At 28.2% G+C, this 20,604-nt stretch overlaps 4 protein-coding genes across 5 annotated transcripts; 1 reads left to right on the forward strand and 3 right to left on the reverse strand.

The window, feature by feature from the left end:
- Positions 1-901: 901 nt before the first annotated feature.
- LOC141534169 (NAD-dependent protein deacylase Sirt4) lies at positions 902-2,761 on the reverse strand. The gene is made up of 3 exons (XM_074253338.1): positions 2,591-2,761; positions 1,699-1,975; positions 902-1,601 (listed from the first exon to the last, which is right to left on the reverse strand). The coding sequence occupies exons 1-3, from the start codon at positions 2,649-2,651 to the stop codon at positions 986-988; spliced, it is 954 nt and encodes a 317-aa protein (XP_074109439.1). The 5' UTR covers positions 2,652-2,761; the 3' UTR covers positions 902-985.
- Positions 2,762-2,832: 71 nt separating this feature from the next.
- LOC141534168 (uncharacterized) lies at positions 2,833-6,066 on the forward strand. Of its 2 annotated transcripts, none has more exons than XM_074253336.1 (5): positions 2,833-2,954; positions 3,244-3,510; positions 4,052-4,840; positions 4,913-5,174; positions 5,288-6,066. In XM_074253336.1, exons 2-5 carry the CDS (start codon positions 3,283-3,285, stop codon positions 5,410-5,412), a joined length of 1,404 nt encoding a protein of 467 aa, XP_074109437.1. In that variant the 5' UTR covers positions 2,833-2,954; positions 3,244-3,282; the 3' UTR covers positions 5,413-6,066. The 2 variants fall into 2 exon arrangements, with proteins under 2 accessions (XP_074109437.1, XP_074109438.1); XM_074253337.1 differs by having other exon boundaries at positions 2,862-2,954; positions 3,248-3,510.
- Positions 6,067-6,691: 625 nt separating this feature from the next.
- Positions 6,692-10,789, reverse strand: Tes (testin LIM domain protein). Its single transcript, XM_074253335.1, has 4 exons — positions 10,324-10,789; positions 9,040-9,241; positions 7,165-8,936; positions 6,692-7,086 (listed from the first exon to the last, which is right to left on the reverse strand). The coding sequence occupies exons 1-4, from the start codon at positions 10,396-10,398 to the stop codon at positions 6,727-6,729; spliced, it is 2,409 nt and encodes an 802-aa protein (XP_074109436.1). The 5' UTR covers positions 10,399-10,789; the 3' UTR covers positions 6,692-6,726.
- A 3,378-nt stretch (positions 10,790-14,167) lies between these two features.
- LOC141534520 (uncharacterized) lies at positions 14,168-20,185 on the reverse strand. The gene is made up of 6 exons (XM_074253911.1): positions 19,406-20,185; positions 19,072-19,180; positions 18,621-18,944; positions 17,079-18,527; positions 16,837-17,017; positions 14,168-16,744 (listed from the first exon to the last, which is right to left on the reverse strand). Exons 1-6 carry the CDS (start codon positions 19,441-19,443, stop codon positions 16,206-16,208), a joined length of 2,640 nt encoding a protein of 879 aa, XP_074110012.1. The 5' UTR covers positions 19,444-20,185; the 3' UTR covers positions 14,168-16,205.
- Between the last annotated feature and the right edge of the window lie 419 nt (positions 20,186-20,604).

The raw sequence follows: 20,604 nt of genomic DNA on the forward strand, positions 1-20,604 counted from the left end.
ATGAAATTCTCATGAATGAAATAATATTAAAAATTGCGCAGGGGAGGCCTCAAAAAAAGAAAAGATAGCTTCATAAATTTTCCCAGAATTATTTCTATATACAAGGAATTTTTTTAATATATTTTACATTAAAAAATGACCATACCTTTGACGCGTACTATTATTCAAATAAATGGACGGATGGAAAATTGTTTGTACAATATTTATAGGCAATTTTATATTTTAGAATTTTCAATCAATGAAAGTTCAAATATGCAATTTGTTGGTGATTATTTTCCCAACTATCAAGCCATCATACAATCCGATAACATTATTAGATAATTAATTATTGACCTTCCAAGGTAAAAAAGTTTTTGACTTATAAATTCCTACCAAAAGTCAAAGCATTTATTTTTATGTCAAGAATAAATTTTTAAAATTTCAAAGAAATTTAATAACTTTTCAGCTCACTGTATCGTCTCTTTATAAAATTCAGCCTAAATTTAAATAATTTGTAATTAATGATTTATCGCTGAATGAAGATTTACCAAAAAGGAAGCTGTAGGAGCTGTAGCAGTAGCATCTTTTATGCCTAACATTTTTTCAACTTTCATTTTCTTAGTTTATTTATGATTTACTAAAAAATTCGAAGCTCTTTTAGCTTCTTATTAAAATTTCAACTTACCAGTTGAGTGTTGAAATGATCAGAAATGGGATTTTTCAGTGCTGCATCAATTTGATTCAACCAAACGAGATAAAACTTCCTAAATTCTGTGAACTACAGATTTCATTAGCTTATATCTCAGTGCTCGTTTCTTGCCTGATCTATACTAATATATTTCATTTAATATTTGACGTATGTTGTTGACTAGCACGAATTAAATTAAATATTTCAACGAATTTTAACAACTGAAAAAAGTAATTATTGCGCGCATAAAATTTTAGATATATTTCAATAAATATAATTTATTTACATTTGTCATTGTCTACTTAATTATAGATGCATCTAACGATGTAAATTTAAATTAGGAAATAGTTGTTTGAAAACTTCACCACATCCAGAATTTAATTTAATGGCCGCGTGCTTATCAGCTTTAGTTTCACCAATATTAACAATTGCAATTGACTTTTTTTCTTCAACAGCTTGTAAAATTATTCTATATCCGGAGAATGTAGTAAGAGATGTACCAAGTACCAATAACGCATCAGCTTCGTCAACGGCATGTTGAACTTGTTCAACAGTATGTCTTGGTACATTGTCCCCAAAAAATACAATATCAGGTTTTAATATACCACCACAATTTTCACAAGACGGTAAAACAAACGCTTGGGCTTGTTCGTCTGAAAGTTCAATATCACCATCCGGCCGTATTTCTTTGCTATTAGCGCTAATGGTTGGATTTAATTTGTCTAAAATATGTTGAAAATCTTCTCTACTAATTTTACTATCACAGTTTAAACACATGACAATGTAACCAGTTCCATGTAATTCTATTACATGACTACTACCTGCTTTTGAATGTAATCTATCAACATTTTGAGTAATAATACATGATACGATGTTTAAATCTTCTAGATGTTTAAGAATTTTATGACTGAAATTTGGTTGGAATTCCGAAAACCTATAATAAATATAAGGAATTATGATTATGATTATCAGAAAAACCAAATTCTGAGTATAGATAATCGTCTATAATTAAATATGACATTAAAACTCACCTCGGCCATGCGATATAATTCCTAGCCCAATACCTCTTCCTGATATGATCATGTTTTCTAAAATCTTGGTATAAAACAGGCCTTCTATTACTAGTAGCATATAATCCAACTCCTTCAGACCTATAATCAGGAATTCCACTTTCTGTTGAAACACCTGCACCAGTTAAAACACATATTTTGCCTTCGTTTCTTATAAAATTTTTAAGCTGAATTAAATCATTTGGTTTCGGTGGTTCATATTTTGGTACAAAAGAAAGATTTGCAAAATTTTTTAAACCTGAAAAAAAATTAGTTTCTATCATTAGAATAAAATTTCTCCTACAATTTTTAAAATATGATACTGAATTTAACAGACATCTATCAGTTTTAGATTTTTATAACAATTTAATTAAAATTTCCAAACAAATGATGAAATGTATACCAAAAATTAATTTAATTTAATACTATGTAAACCACATTAACTAAGCTAAATAGAATGACTGCGCTGTTTATCTTTCTATGACATTAAAGTTAGCTGTCACTTCACAATTTTTAAATTTTCTTTAACAACTAAAATATGCCGAAAAAAATTATAAAAAAATGAACTTGTAGAAATTTTAATAAATTAAAAGTGCAATTTTTTAGAACAAATGTTTTTGTTAAAGAGAATTAAAAAATTGTTGTGACAGCTGACTTTAATTTCATGCTGAGTTAATTTTCATTATCTTTCTATTCATAAAATATTTTTGTAAAACAATGTCAATGTGATACAAATAAAACCATTATTATTATTATTATTATTATTATTATTATCAATTAAAATTTCCATTTTTATAATAATAGAATTTATGTTTACTTTTAAAAAAAAAAAACAAAATTACTCTGAAAAAATAAAAAATTTCTGTTTGCTTACTCGAAAATAACCACGATCTAGATGTTTTCTTTAAATTTCTAAGAATATTAACTTCATTCATTTTTCAATAGTTGTAACCAATATTTTATAATAATTCTATTTTATTTTTATATAACTAACAAAATTACGGAGCTTTATTTTACTGCAAAAAAATAGCAATGTACTCAACCTTAATTCATACATATTTTGTAAATATGCTATTGTATATCTATACTAACTATAACTGCAGAAGCATAATCCGGACATTGCCGAACATTTTACGTTCGGTTCACGAAGGTTAACATTTTATGTAGCGTTCTCGTATTTTGCCGCGCAAATATAGTAATGATCAATGATTAGTAACCAACAAAATACTGCGTAAACGGTGAGTTGAAACTTAAAAAATTATTATTTATGTTGTAACATAAGTTTTTGTCTATGGATGAAATAAATAATCAAGCAATAAGTAAAATGAATCAAAATAATTTAACAATTGTTTTGATAATAAAACTTGTAGATCATAACGTACTGTATATATGAATATGTTGACGCTACGTTGCTTAATTCAATAACACTTAAGGATTCATTTAATTTTATTATACATATTTACAAAATTTTGAATGAAAATCAAAATGAAAAAAATTATGTTTTATTCATTTATCTATTTTTTTAAGGAAGAATAAAGCTGAGCTATTTAAATACTGCTAAAAACAATGGACAGTTCAACGGAACATGAAATAGATAATGATACAACCAGGTTAAAAACTAACAAAAAACGAGTACATGTGGATAGTGACGATAATGACGAGATAGTTACTAAAAAATCCCGAACTGAAAATGATGAAAATGATTCTTCAAAAAAATATGATGATAAGAAACCAATGAAAGATGAACTAACAGATAAAATTGAAACAAATTCCGATGATCAAAATAATCCGAAAGTAATTATTTTTTATTTAATTTCACCTTTTGGTATATCGCGTTACAGATGCCATAAGGGTGTATAATTTTTATACGCTCTTATGGCACCTAAGAACCAAAAAGGCGTATAATAAAAATTCTGTTTTTTTTTCTGTCTAAAAAAATTTTTAGTTAGAATAATTTTTTTTTTGCTTTTTGACACGTTTCATACAAAAATACGTTAATTCCCGAAAAAAAATTTTTTTGGGAACCGATGTATTTTTATAGAAAACGTGTAGAAATGCAAAAAAAATTTTTTCTTTAAATTAAAAATTTTTTTGGACTTAGAAAAAAAAACAGAATTTTTATTATACGCCCTTATGGCATCCGAGGTGGGTCCCGAGAGCCATAAGGGCGTATTAAATTTTTTGTTAGCATTTCTCTACGTTTCGGACAAAACTACGTCGATTTCCGAAAAAAAATTTTTTATACACCCTTAAGGCTTTTCACCGAGACCTTTTGCCGGTATACGCTTTTATGGCATCTGGAACGCAATATTTAAACCTTTTTTTTGATTTACAGGATAATGAACATACTTCTGAGAAAAAGGATGTAGATGATAAAGTAGATCAAAATGACAAAAACTCGGAAGATTCTACTGATAATAAAAATACTTCAACAGAATCAGAAAAATCGGATGATGATAATGATAAAACAGCTTCGACAGAATCAAAAGAATCTAACGATGATAATGATAATAAAAAAGCTTCAACAGAATCAAAAGAATCGGATGATGATAATGATAAAAAATCGAATAGCAGCGATGATGGTACTAAAGTTAAAAAGACAAAGAAAGATAGAAAAAAGGTACAAACAAAAAAGAAGAACGTCAAACAAGATACAGATTCAGAAGATAGTTCGAGTGAGGAAGACTGTACTGAAAAAAAAAAGAAAATCCAATCTTCTGGTCCCCTGTCAAAAAAAAGTGTTAAGTCTAAAGGAAATAAAGAAGAAAGTGATAAAAATACGAATGATGATGACGATAAAAATTTGTCTGAAGATGAGAAAAAACTTGACCCCAGCAAAAGTGATGCCTCTGAAGAAGAAAAAGAAAATCATAATCGTTCAGATACCAACGACATCAGTAGTGATTCAGAATCAGAAAGTCGTAAACGAATAAACAAAAAACAGAATACTAAATCAAAATCTTCAAAAACTAAAAAAAACAAATATAAGAAGAGTGACAATAAAGACAAAAAAGTTATAAATAAGAAATCTAATGACTCAGATAATTCAAAAAATTCATCTGACAGTGAAGAGAATTGTAGTGACGATGAAGATGAAGAAAAGGGTCAAAGCAAAGGAAAGAAGGTATTTTTACTTTTTCAAAATTTGTAATTAATATATTTAATTTATGTTATATTGTTCTAAATTTTTTTGTAGTCGCGAGGTTCTGTTAATTTTGATAAAAAAGTAAATTATTTGAAAAAATATATACGCTTGGCTGGTATAAGGGTTCAATGTTACAAAAGATTATGGAAAGATTGCAAAAGTAATAAACAACGAATCGATAAGTTGAAGGAATTATTAGAAAAGAATGGGGTTTCTGGAAGGCCATCTGTAGAGAAATGCAAGGCAGTAAAAATTGAACGTGAACGTATTCAAGAAATTGCTTCTTTAGATACTGCAAATATCATTTCAGAAGGTATTTATACAGCAAATTAAAAAAAAAGTTGATTCCACTTATTAGCCATAAAATTTTTCGTTATATACATTTTTCTTTTTGGCATTATCTATTTACTTAATTATTTTTAATAGGTCGTGTTAACCGATGTCGACGAGCTCCTGTAAAAAAACAGAAATCTCCTACTCCCCCACCAGTTTCTACAACCGACCATGAAAAAATACGTAAGAGAATTAAATTAATAGTCGATAGTGACTAAGTATAAGTTCATTGAAATGTTAAATTTAACTAAATTAAAGTTAACCAATTTTAATAAATAAGTTATTTCTCTTATTATTTTCTAATAATCAGAAATTACAGTATTTATATATAAATAAGCAAAAATTCACCCAGCAAATCAATATAATGTTTTCCTTAATTCAATGATTATAAATAGAAACTTGTTAACATTCAACAAAATATTATGATATCTTGATCTGAGTTAGACTCATGATACATAATATATAAATTAAACAATTGTATTATTCAATGAGTTTTTGTCTTTCGATGTTATCAAAGAATGTACTATTTCTTTTTATTAGACAAAAAAACTTTTGTGTGTATTATTTTTTTTTTAAATCTGTTTTCATAAAATGAAATAAATATTGAAGTCAAACTTATTTTTAAAAAATTAAAAAAAAAATAAAAGTTTGAGTTATCACAGTGTCTAGTAGTGCCAAGTACACGTACTTTCAGTCACTCAGTTTTTTTTCTTAATTCTTGTAATTAGTAAAAACTTTTGTTTGTCATAAACATGAAATGTGTACTTGGCGTGATACAACAGTGATTTATTTATGATAGAGAAAATCTCCGTAAAATTTGTAAGAAGCTAAATGTTGCGAAAAAAAAAAAATAAACATATATTCAGAATCTATCTCATGTTTTCTGTTCTTATCTAATCAATAAATGTTATTCAAACAAATAAAAATTATATTTAAAAAAAGTATAAAATCTTTATTGTTTTTATGATTAAACAGTTGGGTAAAATCAATCGAAATATTATGATGTACATTATTCGAAATTATTGACTCATAAATCTATAGGAAAAATCGTAGAAAATAGATACAATTAATAAAGCAACTATTTTAAATTATTTATTATTTTGACACATGTGTTCACAGATATTAATGAATTTTACAATAACGAAACAAGCAAATAGAAGTACTTCTTTCATTATTATCTTGGAGCGTAAGATTTTGAAAAAAAAGCCAACAAAAGTTTCCTAGAATATTGTTAATGTTTAAACAATTAATTATAGTACATAAAGTAAAAACTTTTTTAATTTAGCCGAAGAAGCTTTTAAGCCAGATAAATATTTGAAAGCAAAAGTTTGTAATAATTGAAGAATTTATCAGAACGTTTTGTGTTTTAAAGTATAAAATTTATTATAAAGTTTTTTAATCTGGATTAAAAATAAAATTATTTTTGTCGGTATATTTATTTATATAAATATATTTTAGCATCGGATAAAATTTTATCGCGGATTGAGAAACTAACTCTAAGATTTAAATATTTTTATTTAGTAAAAAAATAATTATTTGCTTGTATTTAAATACTCAGTTATACATTCTTTACAACAGAATGGTTTATCTTCTTTTATAGCCATTCGACCATTTAAAAGACTCTTTTTACATGTAGCGCAGCAAAAACATTGATCGGTTGCGTGGAAATTAAGATTCTTGACCACTACGCCTTGTTGATCGGCAGCTATTACTTGATGACATTTATCGCATTTTTTCGCATATGTTTTTTGATAACAAAGTAAACAAAGTGGTCGATCATTTTCAGAAATGTACTGTTGTCCTGCCAAGGGAACATCACAATCCCAACAGCAAAAATGTTTGACATGATAATTGTGTCCTTCGGCAACAGTGTACTCCCGTACAAAGATTAACTGTAAAAATAAAAATTGAATTTAAATAATTTATTAAAATAAACATGTATTGAATAAAAATAAAAAAAATTATCTTACCTCATCACATGCAAAACACCTTGGTATTTCTAACAAATTAGCAAGATCCCGAGCACAGTAAAGTTTGTCTTTATAATAAAAGTAAACCAAATCAACGAGTAATTCATTACAAGTTGAACAAACAAAACATCCAGGGTGCCATGTTGCATTTTTAGCTTTCTCTACAGTTACAACTACATCATTAACAAAAATTCCTTCCTGACATTTATGACACTTTTGTACTTTTGATTGAGTTATCGATAAATCATTTGTTGCCTCGGCAAGTTGCTCAATATTTGGATCTCTTTCGAAAATTTTCGTTTTTCCAAAAGCTTCTTCTGGGAAAATAGGATTGTTTAGATTTTCTGATCTAATTATCGAGTTTTCAGGAGTGCCATAATTACTTAATTGAGCTTGAATAAGTTTTGAATTATTATTTTGATTATTAGCTTCTACATTTTGATTAATATGACCTCGAAGATTTTGTTCCTCCCCGTTATCACGTATTAATTCACGCGATTTTGATGAGTTATGTAAATCATCCATTTCTTCTTCTTTTCCACAATATTTTGATGCAAGTTTTTCACGGATAAATGAAAGTTCGTTTTTGTCTAATGTACTCCCTATGATATCTGAAGCATGAATTGCACTAGGGGGTAATAACGCTTCTGACAGCAATTTATCTGCTAATATAGAGTTTTTATGTTCTTGTGAATTTGATTCACGTAAATTCTTGCATGGTTCATTTAATTTTGTCGACCATTGCGGAGAATTTAGAGTATTAAAATGAGTTTGTGATTGATTTTGATGATTATTATCAATTTTCTGGAATGTTGGATTGTTGGAAAAATAATTATTAGAAGACAAATTAGATTGTGCAAAATTTAACGCTGGATTATGATTATCACAATGAATAGGATTTATTATAGAGGAAGACGTTGGTCCTGTTGTAGTTAATCTACTCTGTTCTTGATCTGTATTATTGTTCATGCCCACAAGATTTTTATTCAACGAAATATTAACCGGATTTTGTTCAAAATTACTGTTGTTCAACTGTCCAACAGAAAAATATTTATCATTATGAGGCAGTCGATTTATATTCGGAATATTCAAAGCAGGATTACGAGTATCAGGAACCATATCAACTGAAGCAACTCGTCCATCGTTTTTCATATTTTCAAGAATATGATGGTATCTAGCCATTTTATGGCTATCATTAGTTATTTGTCCTAAAAGTGGACCACGAAGAGTTTCAAGTACTCTTGGAGCTATTTCTGGATCATTAACTGAGGTATTGAAAATTTGATTTGGATTATAAATTTCTTCTTGAGACGCTAATGGTGTTGAATACGATGATTTCATAGATTTAGGTATAAAACTGCTGGGTGTTCGAAGATTTGGAGATTGACTATTTATCAAACTTGGTTTATGTTTTGGAGTAAAGCACTCTGAAGCATTGGCTGGTGTTATTAAAGATTTTTCAAAAGGTTTTGCGGTTATTATCTTGGAAACCTTTCCTTGGCCAACATATTTTTTCAAATTCTCGAGATACTTTTCAAATTGATTTTTTTCAGAATCTGACAATTCATCACAAAGTTTATGATCAATGTCATGCAACGGAAGTTGCTTTTGAAGTTGTTGTTTTCTCAAAGCAGCACCCACGGACCCTTTAATAGGTAATTTATCTTGTGGCAATGCTTTCATGTAATCAGCAGCAAGTTCTTTTGTCGTATTGGGTGGTGCCCATTCAAATGTTTCTTCATTGTCTATCTGTTGTTTGTTAATTTTAAGAACTGAAATAATAAATTAAATGATTTTTACAGTTATTAGTTTATTTTTCAAATAATCTGCTTCATCTTACATGTTTTATATGTTAAAATAAAAACATTTACTTACCAATTAGTTTGCATTTAGATTTTCCTGAAGGACCAAATAATAAATCAAACTGTGGAAATTCATCAACAGGAACATCGTGATCATCGTGACCACATTTACAATTTTTACATATTTTTCTCCAAAAATGTAAATCAAGACCTGGACAATTAGATACGCACTTTATGCACGGAGCTCCGGCACCAACTTCATGAGCTAGTCGCGGCTGAAAAATTCATTTATATTTATTTACCTGCACTATTTATTAAAAATTTTTATTTTCGATCCGTCATCAAATCATGACTTTTACTGTTTAAAGGGGAACATCACTGTGACGATCGAAAAAAAGAGGTGATTTTCAGGAATTTTTTTGACAGGAAAAATAAAAGAATTTGGGAATCGGATTTTTTTTATTTTATTAAGGGTACATTAAAGATTATTACCCTAAATTTTTATTAAAACATATTTAATTATTACAAAGTTATTTATATGTCATAGAGCACTAGAAAAAATTTCCCCCTTCATGGTCGGTTCTATAACTCAAAAACGGATCATCTGAAAATAAAAACCCAAATTGCTTTTTAATCAGTAAGGATGTAGTTATCATCGCATGTACGGAATCGAAAAATTTTTATTTTAAAGATTTTTTTAGCCAGGTTAAAACAAAAAAAAAAACAGTAAGAATAGCGAGAAAATTTTCAGTCGTCATCTTTTTTTAAATAAAAATTTTAAAAATTCCGTACGTGCGACGACAACTACATTCTTATTGATTAAAAAAAAATTTGGTTTTTTATTTTCAGATGATCCGTTTTTGAGTTATCGAACCGACCATTGAGGGGGAAATTTTTCGTTAATAACTTTGTAATAATTAAATGTTTTTTAATGATACTGAAGTTGGCGATCAGCTGTCAATTCAAAAAATTTTTTTAACAAATCAATTACAATAAAAAAATGCTTCTTAAAATTTGTACATGTAATTTTTATTAATTTTCACATGTTAAATTTTTTTTAATAATTTAATTGCTATAAAATTCTAAAATATTTTATCTCTAAATTCCTTTATTTTCCTTGTCAAAAAAATTCCCGAAAATCACCTCTTTTTTTCGATCGTCACAGTGCTGTTCCCCTCAAGTATAAGATAAACATAATCTGTTATCGATAATAAAAAAAAAGAATATTAAAATAAAATTTTAAATATTTCTATTTATACATTGCATTAAAAATGATTTTTTCAATAAAATAATTTAAAATGTACCGTTGGTTTTATTAAATGACCACTAAGTAAAAAATAAATAAAAAATAACGAACCTTTCGCTTACGATTTTCGAGCTCTAAAAGCCACTTTGGGTGATTATCATCTTCGACTTGGGTATTTGATTCCATTTTTTATAAATAATCCAGTATAAAATATAACTAACTATTAATTAATATACGAGGTTTTAGTGTTTATTGGAATTATATTAGTTTGATTACACGCTTCATATTAAACTTTTTCGCTGACTGAAAGACTCATCTTTTCTTCACGTACATGCTGTACACTATAAAGCCCCAGTCTGACTCATAACGCCCCACTCTTTTTTAGAGGACATTGAGTCACAGCTGACTTTTACACTGACGTACTTTTGTAAATTATGTACGTATATAAAATATATATTTACGTAAAAGTAAACAAATAAAAGTAAACTTGTTAATAGTATATAGCAAAAAATGAAATTTTTAATTTATTTGTATATTCATATTAACTTCTAATACCAAATTATAATTTATTTAAAGAACTTTTGTCACTTTTAAAAGGCCCCCCTTTCCCCCTTTCTCTCACTTTTTTGATATTAACATTTTTACCATCACATTGAATTGTTAAAATTGTAGATTAATTTTATGACATTAAAGTTAGCTGTCACTTGACAATTTTTTAATTTTTTTTTTTTAACAAATATATTTGCTCCAAAAAATTATTTTTAGAGAAATTGCATTTGTAGTTTTTTAAGATTTCTAAATGTCAATTTTTTTTGCCATAATTTATTTGTTACAAAAATTCTTAAAATGATCAACTATTTGCTAATTGTCATATGAATTTTAAAAGAGAATGAAAAATATTTTTCGTACGAATATTCAAACTACTAAAATTTTGTAATCCATAAAGATACGTCAGATTGTATTATCAATTCTAAGCATTAGCTGAGTCAAGTTTTTTCCATTTTCAATGAGAATCAATTTGGCAGATAATAATTAATTTAAAAAATTTTTTTAACAAATAAATAATGGCAAAAAAATGAGAATAAAAAATTGACATTCAGATAATTGAAAAAGTAAAAAATAAAACTTTTTAGAAATAGTTTTTCCGAGCAAATTAATTTATTAAAAAAAATAAAAAAATTATAATAGTGACAGCTAACTTTAATATCATCCATTTTCATCACCACAATAAATTTTATAATACTTAAGTTAGCAGTCAGCTGTTAATTTAAAAAATTTTTTTAATAAAAAAAATGCTTCTAAAAATTTTCACTTGTAATTTTTATTAATTTTTACATGTGAAATTTTTTGATTTAATTTTTTTTATAATAATTTAATTACTATAAATATCTAAAAAGATTTTTATATCTGTCAACTTCAGTATCATTAAATCTTAACGTTTTTATATTCTATTATTTTGATTATTTAATGACATTTTAATATAACTACTTGAGATATGATAAGGTCATTCAATTGATTATAAAAACTTGGCTGCATATAAAAAAAGGGGTCCCTTTCCTTAGAATAAGGTTAACATTAAATTAAAAAAAAATAGTAAATAATATTTACTAAATATATTAAGGTAAAAGACCCAGTTGTTGACACTAGCCTAGTTGCTTGACACTTGCAATTTTATTCTAATTAAAAAAATGAAATGTTCTCATAAAACTAATTATCTTAAAATTTATAACTCAAAAATTATATTTATTAATTTAATATAGTTGATTTTTTTTTAAATTAAAATAAAATTGTAAGTGTCAATAACTAGACCAGTGTCAATAACTGGGTCGTTTTACCTTACTCGACCTACATATATGAAGACTTAGATGATAGATTTTAAAGCGAGTAAAAAATTGTGAAATGAATAAAAATCACAATTAATTTTATTTTAAGTATATAATTATCTACATAATAGGCATAATAAAATCAATTGAAAAATTTTTTTTCATGCCTAATTATAATACGCAAAAATATAAATTTATTTACAAGAAAAAATGCAATATTTATTTATTTACTTAAGTAAATATTCAACATATATTTTTGTTACGTCCATAATATAAAATATATTTTATATTTTTCTTATTTTTTTTTGTCACAAAATTGTATAATACTAAAGTTAGCCGACGTTTTTAATTTTTGGATTTTTTTTCAATAATTAAATTAAAACAATAAAACATTTTTAAAAAATTTCATTTACAGTTTTTCAAGCTTTTTGCAAATGAAATTTTTTTTTTAATTTTTTCTAGTAATTTTTCAATAAAAAAAAAAGTTCTAAAAATTTTTAGATGTCGGCTAACTTAATTTTCATAAAATTTTATGACTAATTCCAAACTGATCATTGACATAATTTAAATTATTTTAAAAGGAATGGGTACATTTTATGTACCCACAACTTTATCGGAAGCTTCTTGTAAGATCTGGAATTAAAATATTTTTGATAAATTGAAATTTTAAATTAAATTAAACTTTTAAATATATTTTCATCAATTGTCAATAGTATTCAATTGAAAGAATATCAAGCTTTACCTTTTTTTCTCCAATTTTTTCATCAATTAATTTTCTTTAGCATTTTTAAATAATTCATCTAAAATCTCTTGCATGTATACTTTCCGTTTTTCACCGAATTTATGTTTTTTATTAGAGCTTTTTTCTTTCTTTTTATTTCGTTTATTTTGTATCTCAATTTTTTTTTTTGTTTCAGACCATAGCATTGTATTTTTCATACGCCGTTTTCCATTGCTAGGCTATTTCCCAGTTTCACAATAAATATTAAGATTTTCTTACTTTTTTTTATTTTTATATTTGATAAAATTAGTATTAACAGAATATTCTCCAAAAAACTATGAATTCCGATTTTTTTTAGCTCTGTTATATGTGGTATTTGTAAAAGACCAAAAGCCTTAGCTGTCAGAACGATATCTAATTTTTTTTTCTTTTAAAATTTTATGAAATTCATAATATTCTGCGACTTTGTCTATGAAATAAAAGCACTATCACACTTATCGAATAAAAGCTCATCACCGAGCTGTAAATTTCTCATGGAATTCAAGTATTGTTGAAGGATTAAAATACCTTTTAGGCTATTTTTCTTTTTGATTTGTTTTCCTCAATAACCAAAGTAACAGTGCAAAAGTTGCTCTCCAATGATTGATGTAAATTAGAAGTCAAATTCACTACAAATCCAGACTTTTCAAATATTGCTGCCAATCTGTTAAAGCAATTTAGAGTCCGTACGAGGTACAAATTAATGTCAAATAAACTGTAAAAGTTGAAATGTTTCATTAATAAAACCGAAAATTTTATGATTTTTTTCAGTCTATATGTAGTTTGCAAGCAAATTAAGAGAAGTAGGCAGAAAGTTCCGAGATGTGTTTACGTCAGTGCAAAGTTATATGCAATTAGACCTCAAAAAACTATTTCCTCTATGATTTTGTATTTGTTGCGTTTAGAGCGGATGAAATCGGACTTTCTGAAAATGTGCTTCGTTGTTTAACGAGGCCTTCACTTTCTTATTTATGTGATCCTTGTTATGCTGATGTCCTATAAGTACACGAAAATTTAATTGAAGTATACAAGTTGAATAAAATAAAAATTATAGTAATAAATTAAATAGATACCTTAAGTTATTTTTTAACTGCGATATAATTTTTTCAAAGATCATGTAGTTTGTCTTCTTCAGGAGGGGTAAATGAAATCGGTACTGTATCAAACAAGTTTAATGTACTGAGAATCTTGAAGAAATTGACTTGAAGTTTAACGTATAGCTTATCATTTAATTAAAAACTGGATTTTCATTAAATTAAAAAAATATCATTAAAAGTTTTTATTCGGAAAAATTGACTAAAATATTGAATATCAATTCATTTGATAAGGATTGGAAAGTCAAAAAAGATGATTATAAATATTAATATCTGTATATGTTTTTAATTATTCATTTTATTTTGATGTTTTTTTTTCTTAAATCTCTTTGATATAAAATTTGTGTCTAACGATGCCACGTAGCAAGCTTATTTCGTCAAGAGGAAAATTCATTTTCCACACATTCATATTATTATTTTTAATATCGTCGTTATTATGTATTAGTCTCGTTCATTTTTTTATAATTTTGTTGATTCAAAATATGTTTACACCATTAATTTTTTTTTAACTTTCGAATTATTATTAATTTTTTAATTGATTTGTAATTCTTAATTAATTTAATAACATTATTTATTTATATCGCATCATATTAATTTTAGGCTTTTCCGATGTTAGGTTCTATTTATACATTTACATATTTAACTCGTTTACAAGCGTTTTATAGAAATTTTATTAATATATTATAAATATGGTAATTATATAAATTTTAATTTATAAGTTTAGCTGTTTATTTTAAATACAGTAATCATAAAAAAACTGTAGTTTAAAATATTAATATTGTTGATATTTAATTATTAAATAAAATATTCAACATTTGTATACGAGTTAATTCATTTTCTTCTCACGATTGAATTATAACTTTTCTCTTTCATTTCACGTATGTTGATGAAATTGAGAAAATTTCTTACGTATATTTTTCTCAATTACCCACAATTTGTTTATGCTCCCAAAAAGCACTTTATTATAAAAATTAATCAAATAATGATGATGATGATGATGATAATAAATTACTCTCCGTAATATAACATTAATAAATTATTAATACGCTTGTTGAATTTAAAATATGACCTATTTTTTTGTCATATTCTCATGCTAATTACAAATATAACATAAGAACGAAGCTACATATTCCGTATTTAGTCTAACAATTGTTTAATCAATTTTCGAGTATAATTAATTTATTTATTTTTATTCAACTATTGTACTTGCAATCGACAACTATAATGGTAGTATTCTTATGAAGTTTAGGAATGATATTCTTATTTTTATATAACTACGCGAGTATTTATACCCATAAAATATTTTTCAAGACGAGTAATTTTGTTTTTCTATATCTTTTTATTTGATTTTTATAATGCAATGAGAACCGAACTACATATGAACATAATAAAATTTCAATTTTAATTTTACGAGCGCATAGTTTTTCATTAATTTCATAACTAAATTAGTGGGCGCATATCTATCCGAGGAGCTACTTCATCTAGAAAAGTTTTATTTGTGATCCAGCACTTAAAGTTTTTCTTTGCCTTTGTTTAGTTTAATTTTTTTTTAGCTAAATTGTCAAGGATGAAAAATAATTAAATTTGATACCTAATCAGCAAAGCAAGATTAAAAAAAAAAAAAAAAAAAAAAAAAATTAAAGATTAAGTCAAATAATTTGTTTATTTCAACAACAATCGTTTGACTAAACTATAATTTAGTTGAATTGATTTATAATGAATGAATCGGGGACGCAAATTTAAATAAAATTTACGCAAAAACCCCGAAGTGTCACGTAGGTTACATTTTTTATTTTACGATCTTATAGTCGTTTGTATGATTTCAGATGTAATGAGAATCAAACCGACAGACGGAAATGTATTCCTGAGTTGAGAGAATAGTTATAGCGAGTAATAATTAAATATAAATTGAGACGCAATATTTTTTTTTAATTATTTATTTATTTTTTTAATTATTTGAGCTGATTAACATAACAGTGTCATTTAGTATTGCATTGAAACACTGCTCTTATGAAAAAGAAGTTATTCATTCATCATACATCTCAGTTACCAATAAAAAATAAATAATAAGGTACGAACTTGAGCATTATGTAGAAGTGTAATAAAAAAATTTCAATGCAAATTATTATCAGCAATAACTGACAGTAAATACTCAAAACAACAGATGTAAAAAGCTCAAATAAACTCACTTTTATTATTCAAGATCTATTTATTAATATTGAATGTTTACTTAGAGCCTTTTTTATGCTTCAATATAAATTATTTTGCGCCTCAATAAAAATACTAACGTTTCTCTCTTCTCAACCGGCGTCGTAGCTATTGATTATGAGGTAAAATAACTGGTATAGCTTGTTGAGCACCAGGTGGTGGTTGAGCTGGTAAATACGGCATGTGTTGCGGTGGAATTGATAAATGTGGTGGAATTAATGGGCACATTAATGGGTAATTTGGTGTGTGACCTTGAGGTGGTGGCTGTGGATATGACGCTTGTGGTGTACCCGATGGATTATAAGCACCAGGCGTATGCTGGGGATTTTGATTAGCCGGTGATTGTGTTTGACTCTGAGGTTGTTGTCCTACGTGATGTTGATGAGGATGTCCATGATGTCCCATATATTGAATACCAGGATTTTGAGGCCCAGGTGACTCATGATGATGATGATAAGGCGTAGCCATATGTGGCGGTGGTGGTGGCGCTTGCACCATACGAACCATTTGTTGATAAGTTGGTTGTCCTGGATAAGGCACCTGAAATGATGGATGCAACGGGGCAGGAGCAAGCAATGGTTGGCCTGTTGCGGCTGCTACTTGCATTTGTGATGCAATATCTGGTGCTCGATGTTGCATCATTGGTACTAGAGTAAAGTTAAAAGATAATTCAATAACCAGGGATTTTTATAATAGTTGATTGTAAAATATAAATATAATCAAGAGCTTGCGTTAGTACCTAGATATTGACCCTTCCTGAACCTCGCTACAGGTTGGGCTTGAGGCTGAGAAAAGGCGGTTGGTGGTTGACTTGTCATGACATAGGCTGGTGTCATAACTACTGTTGTAGGCATAGCTCCAGAATATTGTGGTGTTTGAGGTGTGTGAGGTCTGCTTGGAGTTGGTGTACTTGGCGATCGCTGAAAGATATTATCAGTCTTCATTATTTGAATTAACAGTTTAACTAATGTATTTTCGTACCGGTGTAAATGGCTTTGCGTTTGGATTGAATTCTTTCGCATTTGGATTTAATGTTGACTTTTTAAACGAAGTTGTTATTTTATCAATAGCAGGCTCGTGACTTTGCTGCATCGGCGGTGTGGTTTGTTGCTGTACTTGAGGTGGTGTTGTAGGCCGTAAAGATGTTGAACCTGTAGGTGGTTTTGAAGCAATAATTGGTTCTTCTTGTACCGTTTGATGTTGCTGTTGGTGAGACCCTTGATGTTGTGGAGGCTGTGGTAACGGCTTTTGATGTTGATGAACGGGTGGATGATGTGATGGCGGCATAGATTGTTGTGTATGTGTATCTTGATGATGCGATTGTTGTTGTTTGCGTGGAATGGATGGAGTTTCCTGCGTTTGTGGATCAGCTAACTTGAAATCTGATGAAAATTGTCTTAATTCAGCGTGTTGTTCATCTCTTGGTCTAGGAGTTGAAATTTTTCTATGATCAGATTTACTAGTGAGAAGATCATTGCGCTGACCTTCAAGAGAATTTTGTTGCTGAATAGAACTATGAGGAGTATGAGGCGATGGCTGTTGTTGCTGTTGTTGCTGTGGTGGAGTTGGTGGTTGCTGCTGCTGCTGTTGTTGTGGTGGTGGTTGCTGTTGCTGTTGTTGAGGCTGTTGTTGTGGTTGCTGTTGTTGTTGCTGCTGCTGCTGCTGCTGCTGCTGCTGTTGTTGTTGATGAGAAGTCGCAGTCTGTGGAAACGGTGCAGGAGGCGCTTTATCGATTTGATAACCTTGTTGTCTTCCTGGGCGCTCTCGTTTATCAAGATTTAATTTATTTGATGGTGGTGGCTGCTGTGGAGCAAATGCAACTTGTGACATAGTTGATCCGTGTTGATGCTGAGTTTGCATTTGAGGTATAACTGGCATTGCTGCCACAGACAGAGGTTGTGTCGTTGGTGGTTGAACAAACGGAGGCGGTGTGTTGTAAGTAACAACAACACCACTTGGTGGCATGGCCATTATCGGATGTTGTACTGGAGGATGATTTGACGGACCTCCCAGTGGAATGTTACTTGGCTGAGAAGAATTCGTTGTTGATCCCGGAAGTGGATGGTTAAACATATTTTTATTATTTGCTGTACTAGGTGACGGTGGTGGTGGAGTTGATCGTGTTAATTTACCAGAATTAACACTATTTCTTTTTGCAGGAGGGACATATTTAGGTTCATTATTTGGTCGAATCACAGCAGCAAAACGTTCCTCTTCATCACCATTTTCAAGATCTAATCGAGCTTTATGATTAGGTTGAGCCTCTATTTCGTTAGCTATCTCTGATGCTTTTTGCTCTTGATCTTTGAATTCCTTTGTATCTTTACGATGTAATGGAAGAGTATAACCAACCAAAGACGGTTCAAACGTCGTCTGTACACCATATATTTGTTCATTTCTACTGAACATTTCATGAGCAGGCCAACCATTCTGAAAAAAAAAATGAAAGAAAAACAATAATAATAATAATAATAGTTTCAGACATTTAAACTTTTTATGTAATATTAATAAATAAATTCATACAGAAGCTCCGTCCAATTCATAATCGTCGCCATTTATTGTTGCTGGTGCATCCCATGGTTCAAGTTCTTTTTCTCCTACTAAACCATTAAACTTACTAATTGATGTGTCAGTTTGAAATGTATTTCTTATTGCGTAATCTAAGTCTACATCTTTTGCAGACATTGTAATAATATCTTGTGGTTTGAATATAAGTTTTTCAACCACAGTATCTACGCAAATCTCACCCGAGCTCTCTACACGATGAGCCATTTCTAGAACTACTTCAAATTGGCTAGAAAAAGTTCTAAATATACCTTCGTATAATGAACCATTTTGAGTTTGGATCTGTAAAAAAAAGTAAAAGTATATATAAACATGTTTACTTATATATAAGTGAATAAATAAATAACAACTACAAATAAAATTATTTTAAATCAATTAATAAAAAGGATTTAATTAATTAATTTGTTACCTGAACTATATTGCCAACATGGCTTGTTATCGCATGCATAAAATGAGCATTGTTGTAAACCCCTTCGGCAACAACACTTCTCTCTTGAGGACCTCGAGCTCGAGGAGATCTATGAATACAAATAATTTGTTACTTCAATTATTATTTAGACATAAAATATGCTTATAAAAGTAGAACATGACTAAATAAAAGTATTATTGATAGATAAATAAAAAAAAAAAAAAAAAAATTAATAAAAATTCTATTAAGTGATTCACAGTTAATTTAATAGCTGACATTTTGATAAACTCAAAAGTAATAAAGTAAAATAATTAAAATGATATATATCTATTACCTAGTTGGATTAGAACGATTTTTTCTTTTGTTATTCATGGTACTGATTAAAGAGAAATCCTAGTTACTGAATTGCAGATATTTGTCGCCTGTTAGCTGGGCGCTTTCTCGTTTCTCAGTGTGGACCGGAATTTTGAAAAACTTCCGTATAATATTTAACAAAATAAATAAATTTTTAGATTTAAACAAAAATTTGAACTGTTCGTTTCAATAATTTTCACGGGAAAATGCCAACTGAAATGATTTATGAATAATGGCAAAGGTCAATTGAGTTTGTATAATTTTGTAACATGAACGATTGAATTTTGAGGTTATACTGATGACGCGCCTAGATTACTCGAGGCAAGGTATGTACTAGTAAACACTTATTACCGTGGATAACGAGATAAATTTTTGTTTACGAAAATAAAATAAATCACTAGCCACACCTCGTGGCAAAGATTACTGACAATAGAAGAGAGAGAAGACCAACTTGGGCCACCACGAAAATTGTAATTCTATGTCGTGTGTGACGTAACTCAGCGCTCTTCTGCCCCTCGTTCTTGTTAGCTGTCGTGAATCGTCGCGATTATTTTTTAAAAGGAACGGGAACAGTCACGTTTTTACGTTTGTTTATCGCGTAAACCACGCGTCTTCGTATTCATGCGATAACACCCACGACTTCCGATTCCACTCACGCTTATCGAATTTTATACTATTAATCAACATGTGGTGAACGAGAGAATAATCTTTAGTATATATAGATAGATTGTCATCTCGTCTTGATCTCTGTGAAACTCTTAGGCGAGCTTTCACTATCCAATCAGATACTTTCTTTATTGCTGCGTAACCAATCCCGCGTCGACTTAAAAAATGTTTGCATCGCTCGTTTCTTTTTATTACTGTCTTTTCATTCTTATTTATAATTGCTCTTGAAATTTATTTATACTGTATCAAAATATTTGTTATTTTTTTAGCTTTTAAAAACATATATTTAAAAAAATTTGTTTTCTTTTAATTTTTAATGAATAGAATGATTAGAAAAAAGAGAAAATTCTTTTAGAAAAAATCTATTTTTTTTATCTTTTAGATTAAATAATTGAAATTCCCTAAATTTTTTTTTCTTATACTTTTTATAAGCTTTTAAAAAAAATTTAGTATGTTGATTTTTAGATTTTTAATAAATTGGCAGAGCCTCAATTTTAAGCAATCATTGTTTAT

Source organism: Cotesia typhae, unplaced genomic scaffold (genome assembly GCF_013202065.1).
Source record: "Cotesia typhae breed Kobodo isofemale line unplaced genomic scaffold, CoteBio_Ctyphae scaffold_13, whole genome shotgun sequence".
Taxonomy (NCBI): Eukaryota; Metazoa; Arthropoda; class Insecta; order Hymenoptera; family Braconidae; genus Cotesia; species Cotesia typhae.